The 9942-nt window shown below is 46.3% G+C and overlaps 2 protein-coding genes across 2 annotated transcripts; both read right to left on the reverse strand.

The window, feature by feature from the left end:
• Window positions 1–628: 628 nt before the first annotated feature.
• LOC108828892 (uncharacterized) lies at window positions 629–2447 on the reverse strand. Its single transcript, XM_057008116.1, has 2 exons — window positions 1303–2447; window positions 629–1145 (listed from the first exon to the last, which is right to left on the reverse strand). Exons 1-2 carry the CDS (start codon window positions 2445–2447, stop codon window positions 629–631), a joined length of 1662 nt encoding a protein of 553 aa, XP_056864096.1.
• A 360-nt stretch (window positions 2448–2807) lies between these two features.
• Window positions 2808–4413, reverse strand: LOC130494630 (uncharacterized). Its single transcript, XM_057008117.1, has 3 exons — window positions 4088–4413; window positions 3514–3967; window positions 2808–3449 (listed from the first exon to the last, which is right to left on the reverse strand). The coding sequence occupies exons 1-3, from the start codon at window positions 4411–4413 to the stop codon at window positions 2808–2810; spliced, it is 1422 nt and encodes a 473-aa protein (XP_056864097.1).
• Between the last annotated feature and the right edge of the window lie 5529 nt (window positions 4414–9942).

Genomic DNA, 9942 nt, shown 5'->3' on the forward strand with positions numbered 1-9942 from the left:
ATCGGCTTATTATGATTTGTCTGGATACGAGTCGGAGCTATTTCCTTTACGAAGCGCTCAGACGAAATTTCAATTTTCTTGTATAGCGCGCTATGGTATCCTGGTCGGATGTAGGAGAGCCTACCCTTAGGTGGCTTGTCTGTTTAGGACGTTAGAGTTCGTTTGTTGTGATCAGCAACAAAGACATGGTGCCGTTCTGTAGGCGTTTTGTTTTTTTTTTTTTTTAAGTTTTTACGAGAAAAAATTAATTCGGGCACGAAGAGACGTCTCGCAGTGCGGTGAACGGATTTTTCTTATGCCATAAAAGAGTTATGGGCTTTTTGATAGTGTAGTTTAGGTGAGTGACGATTTCTGGATGTGATAATCGTTGTTGAAGAGTTTCGGAAATTCGGAGTTTTCCGCAAAATTTAGAAATTCGTGGGAGTATACGAATATACGCACCCCGCTCCCCCCTTTTTAAATCGGGGGGGGGGATACCTGAACCCGCCGGTTAGCGGGTTGCCTACGTACCCCTTTCCGGGGATCAAGCCATCTCGTAGTTCTTTGATTGCGATTAGTGATAGTATTTTTTGAGATGCATGATGTTCCAAGTTCTTGGGATTTTCACACCTTGCATGTTTTCGATTTCTTAGGAACCAGGCCGGACGACTTTTATGATCTTATACGGTCCTTCCCAGTTGGCTCCTAGCTTTCCTGCGTTTCGTTCAGCAGTGTTCTGGAAAACTTTGCGCAAAACTAAGTCTCCTAAGTGAAATCGGCGATTTCGGACGTTAGAGTTATAGTATTTTGCGGCTGCGTGTTGATAATTTTGGATTCGGGTTAGGGCCCGGTCTCGTTGCTCGTTGACGAGATCGAGGTTATCCAATAACATGGCATTGTTTATTTCTTCCCGTTCTGGGAGAAGCCGTCTACGGATCCCGGGAAATTCGACTTCTGCGGGAATCATGCACTCGGTGCCGTATACGAGGGCGAAGGGTGTTTCTCCCGTTCCTCGTCTCGGAGTTGTGCGGTGTGACCAGAGGACTCCTTCGAGTTCCTCCGCCCATCTCCCTTTCTTTTCGTCCAGGCGTTTCTTAAGTCCGTCAAGGACGGTCTTATTGATTGTTTCCGCCTGTCCGTTGCACTGCGGATATGTGGGGGTTGATCTGTTCAATCGTATCTTCCAGTTTTTGCAAAATGCTTAAAAGCGGGTAGAGATGAACTGGGATCCGTTATCCGTTACTATTTCTTATGGGATTCCATGTCTACAGATAATATTTTTCCATACAAAATTTTCCTTTTCGACTTGTGCGTCCTTTATACTTGCGTATGATTCGGCTTCTACCCATTTTGAAAAGAAATCTGTGAGGACCAGCAGGAAGCGTTTTTGTTTGGACTTGTGAAGAGGCTACGATATCCATATCCCAACGCATGAAGGGGTATGGTGACGTAATGGAGGAGAGTTCTTCCGCAGGCTGCCGAATAGTTGGAGCGTGCCTCTGGCATTTTTCACATTTTCGTGTGAATTTTTCGCAGTCTCCGATCATCGTTGGCCAGTAGTATCCGTGGCGTTTTATTTTTACGCCGGAATGATTTCCGCAGGAACCAGCGTGAACTTCTTCCATTACTTTTCTGGCCTTATGTCCCTCCAGACAAGTCATGAGTGGTCCAGAGAATTTCCATTTGTAAATTTCTCCGTCGACCGTTACATAACGGGCAGCTTGGGTTCCGACTTTTCGAGCCGCCCACTTCTCAGGAGGTAATTTTCCGTCGATGATATACGCTCGTATCGCCTCTAGCCACGGCGCATCGCAGCCATATTCGTTTTGTTCTAGCGTTTCTTCTGATTTGACTGCGTTTTCGTCCTCGTTATCATCTTGAATAAGATTGATGATGACGGGAGGTCCAATGCTTGGATGTTCAATGAACTCTACCGGGATTATTCTTTTAAGTCCCGGATCTGAACTCGAGGCCAGGGCTGCGAGTGCGTCTGCTTGCATATTCTCGGAACGAGGAATTCTAGTCAGGGCGAAAGAATCAAAGTCCTGGGATAAGTTTTGGACTAGTTTGAGGTATGCTTCCATCCTTTCGTCCCTGGCTTCGTACTCCCCGCTATACTTTGCAACGAGTTGAGAGTCGCAGTAAGCATGGATATTTCGTATTTTCAAACCGTGGGCTAATCGTAATCCCGCGATAAGGGCCTCGTACTCTGCCTCGTTATTCAAGGCCTGGAACTTTAATCTAAACGATTGTTCGAGGATCTCTCTGCTCGGTGACGTCAAACGGATGCCGATGCCGTATCCTTGTTTTGACGACGATCCGTCAACGTGGAGGAGCCAGGTTGAGTTAGGGTCTTTGTTAGTTATGGCTTTGGTTGGCAACTCCACCAAGAAATCCGCGAGGACTTGAGACTTTGCACTCGTCCTGGGGCGATATCTATATCGTACTCGCTGAGTTCGACGGCCCATTTGGCTAACCTTCCCGACTGGCTCGGACTATGCAAGATAGTTCGGATGGGGAATGTTGTAAGGATGATGATGGTGTGGGATTGAAAATAAGGTCGAAGCTTCCGCGCCAATGTTACGACTGAGTATGCTAATTTCTCCATCAGGGGATAACGGGTTTCGGCGTCCAGGAGCGTCTTGCTTACGTAAAATATGGGTTTCTGATCCCCACGTTCTTCTCGTATCAGGACGCCGCTAACGGCCGTTGCCGATACTGCTATGTACAGGAATAGAGGTTCCCCTTCTACGGGTTTTGCGAGAACTGGAGGAGTCGCCAGATACTGCTTTAGCTGTTTGAAAGCATCTTCGCATTCATCCGACCACTCAAATTTTTTGTTTCCCCGCAGGACGTCGTAGAAAGGATCGGGATATAAACCGATTGAGTTCTGCGACCCTCCCGGTCAACCTTTGTACTTCTCGCTTGTTTTTGGGAGAGGCCATCCCGATGAGTGCATCGATCTGTTTTGGGTTGGCTTCTATCCCGCGATAAGTTACCAAGTATCCAAGGAATTCTCCCGATGCTACGGCGAATCTGCATTTGGCCGTGTTAAGTTTCATGTTATGTGAATTTAGCCGGGAGAAGCACTCCTCAAGATGGTCGACATGGTCGTTAGAGCGAAGGGATTTGACGAGCATATCGTCAATGTAAACCTCCATCGTTTTTCCGAGTTGATCGGCGAACATTCGATTAACGAGTCGTTGATATGTTGCGCCGGCGTTCTTGAGGCCGAAAGGCATTACTTTATAGCAATAAGTCCCGCGATCCGTAATGAACGCTGTTTTCTCGCGGTCATCAGGATTCATCATAATCTGATTGTATCCCGAGAACGCGTCCATGAAGGACAAGAGTTCATTCCCTGCTGTTGCTTCGACCAGCCGGTCGATATGCGGCAAAGGGAAACTATCTTTCGGGCATGCTTTATTGAGATCGGTAAAATCGACGCACACTCGCCATTTTCCGTTCTTCTTTTTGACCACGACGGGATTCAGAAGCCCAATCAGGATAACGGACTTCCGTTATGGACCCCACCTTAAGAAGTTTTTTGACTTCTTCATTGACTGCGGTTGCTCGTTCGGGGCCTAGCTTTCGCCTTTTCTGCTTGACTGGTTTGAACGTCGGATCGGTATTTAGTTCATGGCAGGTAATGTTAATGTCGATTCCTGGCATGTCCTCCGCAGTCCATGCGAATGTGTTAAGATTTTTCTTAAGACAGGCTACGAGTTTTGTCTTCAAGGGCTCGCGGAGATTGGCTCCGATTTCGACACAACGTTCTGGGAATGCTTCATCGAGACAAACCGTAATTACGGGTTCACAGGTTGGTTCGCGTTTTTCTTCTAGGGCATCAGCCCTTCGAGATTGCCAGAAGAGTTCAGCCAAATCCTGTGTGTCTTCGTCTGTAATCGTTTTCTTAGTTTTCTTGGGAGCGGTGTCGAGATCGGACCTCTTGCGCTTGAGTTCCGCAGCGAGACATATCCGCGACACTCTGGGATTTCATGTGATTGTTTCGATCCCGTGGGAGGTCGTAAACTTGAGGCACATATGATATGTCGATGGAACTGCTCTCATTGAATTTATCCAGGGAGTGCCCATGATCGCGTTGTACGATGCCGGGAGATCCACTACTAGGAATTCCGTTAGTTTTTCTACCGTTCCGGCTTTGTCTGCGAAACTGATTGACCCCGAAGCGATGGTGGGTTCTCCCGAAAGCCCTACCAGCGGGCTTGCGTCTTCTGTAATTTCCGACGGATCGATCTGCATCTTCGCGAGAGTTTCTTGGAAGATGATGTTAACCGAGCTTCCGGTGTCGATTAGTACTCTCGCGACGTCGATGTCGTGGATCGTCAGCTCAATTACCAGGAGGTCGTCGCGAGTTTTAGCCTGTTCGGCCGCTGCTCCCTCCATGAATGAGATCTTGTCTGAGATTTCCATCTTGCGTCTGATTGTTGAGCGTGAGCTGGTCGTGAGTAAGATTGATCCGTACCCCCCCCCCCTCCTTCTAGCGCCAAACTGTGGGAACCGAAATTCGCAACGTCAATATTTCGTATAAATAAGGAAAGTAGGAAAACCCTAATTTCCCAGAAGGTCCCGCATTTCTGAGAAACCACACGTCAAGCAATCAAAACACGATAACAACGGAAAAATAAAATATAAATCGTAAAAAGAGAGCAAGAAGGATTTTATTCCGAATCTGCGTATGAGTGTTACAACAGCAAGGTAACGTGCTTCGGCTACGAGAGCTGTCGGCGAGATCCCTAGTTCTAATACCCGAAGGTGGCTAAACCTAATTGAGTCGCAGCTGGAAAACAAAAACGGAAAGTTGCCTAAATTGCTCTAAGTGGTAAGTTGCTCTGGAAATGTGATGCCTCTATGCCTCTCGCCTTGAACTCCTTATATACTCCCTCCAAGGTCAGTTTATGCTTCCCCCTTTTGCCCTTAAGCCGTCATAGTCGAAAAAATGGGAATATTCCATTTTGTTCCGATCTTCATGATTATCTCCGGAAAGTTTCCATTTTTTCCGCGGAAACTGATGCTTATCCACCAAGCATAAGCCGTCATAAGGTTTATTGGTTTTTAAGAAATCACAAGTGGGCCTTGAATCAAGTTTAGGACCTCTTTTGGGCCGTATTTTTGATTCGAGACTTTTTACGATTTTTTCGATAAGGTTAAGTTTCCGCGGTTTTATCGTAAACCAAACGGACGATTCCATTTGATAGAGAGATCAAGAAACGGATAGTCGTGAGTCACAGAGAACGGCTATACGGATAGTCGAGAATGCATTGTTTTATGTCGTATCGTCGTTTCGGAAGACTTTGGACGTTTTGGAAAATGATCGATGCACGGATACTCGCTCGCTATAGCGACCGAACTTTGTCCGCAGCTCGGTCGCTATAGCGACCGAGCTTGTTCCCGAGCTCGGTCGCTATAGCGACCGAGCTTTTGCATGAGCCCGGTCGCTATAGCGACCGAGCTTGCGTATGAGCTCGGTCGCTATAGCGACCAAGCTTCGTATGATCCTGCGATTATCAAGTTCCTATTCTCGTGTTTCGACGATTCTTTTGTTATCTTCGATGATCGTGTTTTGTCGAGAACTTTGTTTAATCTGCGGAACTTTTCGCAAGATATTTTATTTTTACGATTTCATTTCGTAAAAATAAAATAAAATAATTTTTTTTTATCGAATGTTTCGATACTAACTTCGTAACGACGGTTTTTGACCCCAACATCGACCACCACCCAAACATCATCTTTCTTGTTTCTGGTCGTAGGAAAACCAGTCACAAAATCCATAGTAATGTGATCCCACTTCCATTCTCGAATGGGCAAGCTCTGGAGTAGTCCACTGGGTACCCTCATGCTTCCTCAGTTGTCGTGAGGCATAAGCAATGACCTTCCCATGCTGATTCAGTACACAGCCTAGTCCAGTAATGGAGGCGTCTGTGTACACTACATAGGGTTGGTCCTCCTCAGGCAGGACAAGGACTGGTGCACTAGTAAGCATGTCCTTAAGTGCAGAGAAACTTCTCTCACACTCCTCTGACCATACAAACTTAACATCCTTTCCTGTCAACTGAGTCATAGGCTGTGCCAAGCTGGCAAAACCCCTCACAAACTTCCTATAGTAGCCGGCCAGCCCTAAGAAGCTCCTGACTTATGTGGCATTCTTAGGCTGAGGCCATGCCTTTATGGCCACTATCTTCTCCGGATCAAAGATCAACTGATACACCTTCACTTGACACTATGTGTCCAAGGAAGCCAATGCTCCTTTGCCAGAAGCTACACTTGCTTAACTTAGCAAAGAGCTGCTGCTCTCTCAATCTTCCCAGCACAGCCCGGAGATGCCTCTCATGGTCTTCTTTGCTCTTGGAGTATATTGGAATGTCATCTATAAAGATGATTACAAATTCATCCAAGAAGTCTATGAAGATACCATTCATCATCTTCATGAATGCTGCTGGTGCATTGGTCAGACCAAATGGCATAACCACAAACTCATAGTGGCCATACCTGGTTCTGAATGCAGTCTTCTTTATATCACTTGGTTCAATTGGGATCTGATGAAACCCTGAAGCCAAGTCAATCTTAGAGAACCACTTTTCTCCCTTCAGCTGATCCAACAGCTCATCTATCAGAGGCAATGGGTACTTATTCTTAATAGTAACCCTATTCAGCCCTCGATAGTCAATACACAGCCTAAAGCTACCATCCTTCTTTTTCACAAATAAGACTGGTGCTCTCCAAGGCGACACACTAGGGCGTATGAAACCCTTATCCAACAACTCTTCTAGTTGTTTCTTTAGCTCGGCCATCTCAGCAGGAGGCATGCGGTAGGGACTTTTTGACATTGGGGCCGTCCCTGGTTCCAGTTCTATTATGAATGCCCTGTAGGGACCTAAACACATCCTCAAACTCACTGACCAGCGGAATCCCGTCCGGGTCACCACCCCCAACAACCTCCTTAGTGGTGATTGTGGCAATATAAGCCTCACAACCCCGCTCAAGCATCCTTTCCGCTTGGATTGCTGATACCACTAAGCATCCAGAGGTTGGACGAATACCTTGGAACCTGATCAGGGGTCCCCCGGTGACAGTCTAAGGTGGCCCGATTCTTTCCAAGCCAGTCCATACCCAAGATCACCTCATGATTCTTGAGTTGGACCACAACAAGATCCACAGGCATTACCCTGTCCTGGATCACCACTGGGATATCCTTCACTCGTCCTAATGAGGGCATCAATTGGCCTCCAGCCGCACTCACCAGGCCAGGATCATCCCCTGTCCCAATCTGGACAAACCCTTTCCGACTAAACATGGACTCACAAAACTATGTGTAGCTCCAGTGTCAAAAAGTACATGTGTTTCCACACCACCAATACTTAGGATCCCTACAGGAAACTCAATCTAAGCATCTAATCCATTCTAGGTTCCATAACATGCATTTCTATATTTTTTAAAAAGAATAAGATCAGATCATTACCAGTGATCGCCATGAAAGGCTTGGCCTCATTAGTGTCCTTAGACAACTCATAGACCCGAGGTGCAGAATTCTGGCCACGACTTGGTTCAGGCTTGCTAACCTCAGACTTCATCCTTCCTGATCCAGCCTGAAGCTTGGGACAGTCCTTCCGGAAGTGCCCAGCCTTCCCACACTGGAAACAGGTCCTGGAGTCTCCACCAGAAGCTTGGCCACGACTCTGATCCGGTCCAGGACAGTCCCGGACTGAGTGGTCCATCTTGCCACATCTGGTGCAAGCTCCCATAGCTCTCCAGCACTCACCACCATGGCGCCTTCCACACTTTTGACACTCCGGCCGCCCACCTGATGTCCTGCCCTCATCAGTTGAGTCTCTCTTCCTCTTCCGGTCACCAGCATGACCAGTAGCACTTGCCTGGCTCCTTGTCTTGAGCCTAGCCTCCTCTGCAAGGTTAGTCTCCAGCATTGCCATGCGTTCCACCAACTCAGATACAGTGCGGAAGGTACGGACTGAGCAGTAGGTCCGGAGTTCGACCCTAAGGCCTCTTATGAACCTGCGGACCTGAACCTTCTCATCCTCCAACTCCTTACCCACATACCTCCTGAGCCGGTTGAACTCTTCTTCATACTCCCTTACTGACCTGCGCCCTTGAGTCAAGTCCAAGAACTTGGCCTCCAAACGGTCCCATGCTTCAGCCGGAAAGTATTTGTGGTTGAACTCAACCTCAAAGTCAGAGAACCTCTCAATAGAACCATTGGTGCGCTTGTCTAGAGACAACCACCAGTTGTGTGCATCTCCCTCCAGGAAGTGCACTGCTTGTGGGAACCGAAATTCGCACCGTCAATATTTCATATATTTTAGGAAAGTAGGAAAACCCTAATTTCCCAGAGGTCCCGGATTTCTGAGAAACCACACGTCAAGCAATCAGAACACGACAATAACGGAAAATAAAATAAAAATCGTAAAGAGAGCAAGAAGGATTTTATTCCGAATCTGCGTATGAGCGTAAACCAACAGGACAACGTGCTTCGGCTACAAGAGCTGTCGGCGAGATCCTAGTTCTAATACCCGAAGGTGGCTAAACCTAGTTGAGTCGCAGCTCGAAAAATAAAAACGAAAAGTTGCCTAAATTGCTCTAAGTGCTAAGTTGCTCTGGAAAAAGTGATCCCTCTATGCCTCTCGCCTAGAGCTCCTTATATACTCTCTCCAAGGTCGATTTACGCTTCCCCCTTTTGCCCTTAAGCCGTCATAGTCGAAAAATGGGAATATTCCATTTTTTCCGATCTTCATGATTATCTGCGGAAACTTTCCATTTATCCGCGGAAACTGATGCTTATCCTCCAAGCATAAACCGTCATAAGGTTTATGGGTTATTAAGAAATCGTAAGTGGGCCTCGAATCAAGTTTAGGACCCCCTTCGGCCGTATTTTTGATTTGAGACGTTTTTACGATTTCTCCGATGAGGTTAAGTTTCCGCGGTTTTATCGTAAACCGAACGGACGATTCCATTTGATCAAGAGATCAAGAAACGGATAGTCGCGAGTTGCGGAGAACGGCTATACGGATAGTCGAGAATGCATAGTTTTACGTCGTATCGTCGTTTCGGAAGACTTCGGACGTTTCCGAATATAGTCGATGTACGAATGCTCGATCGCTATAGCGACCGGACTTGGTTGTTACGTCGTATCGCTATGACCCCTTGGTTGTTCCGCGATTGCCAAGCCGCATCCTCGTGGTTTAACGATCTTTTGTTATCTCCGATGATCGTGTTTTAACGAGAACTTTGTTTAGTCGCGGAACCTTTTGTAAATAGACGATTTTTAAGAAATCGTAGATTTAAGAAATCGTTGATTTTAAGAAATCGTTGATTTAAGAAATCGTTGATTTAAGAAATCGTTGTTTTTAAAACAAGATTTTCCCGCAAGTTTTTCGTATAAGTTTTCCTTGAAAACGTTTTTGATACTAACTTTGTCGTCAACACGAACCATTGGAGCTTGTTTCGACGCTGCGGACAAATCTATTCAAGAATTTTATCGTAAAAATTAGTTTAAGCAATTTTTACGAGAATTATCTTTTTCGAGGAATATTTTCGAAACTTAATTTCGTTGTGACCGTTTTTGACCCAAACAGTTAGCCCCCCAGCCCGTTAGAACCGTGGATCGTAGATGCGAGGTTCTAGCGGGCGATAAGACAAGTTAGTCAAGTTAGGCGGAATTAACGGTTGAAAATGTCCTTTGAAAGTTGTACGTTCATTCTAAGAAGAGTGGAATCTTATAAGATTGGGGCTGCGCTTGATGAAAGCTGCCTATGTACCCTTTGTCAAAAGGGATCAACCCATTCGTAGTTCGTCTTGGAGTTAAGATTCTTATGACCTGTTTTCCAGTGAGACTTTATCGTCTAGTTATTTCGAGCATGTTGCTGTCGATGGTATTTCGTATCGGACCTTTGTCGGCCGCAAGAGTAGCCTCGGAGGCTGTTTATTTTG

The sequence above is a fragment of the Raphanus sativus genome, chromosome 4 (assembly GCF_000801105.2).
Source record: "Raphanus sativus cultivar WK10039 chromosome 4, ASM80110v3, whole genome shotgun sequence".
NCBI classification, from domain to species: domain Eukaryota; kingdom Viridiplantae; phylum Streptophyta; class Magnoliopsida; order Brassicales; family Brassicaceae; genus Raphanus; species Raphanus sativus.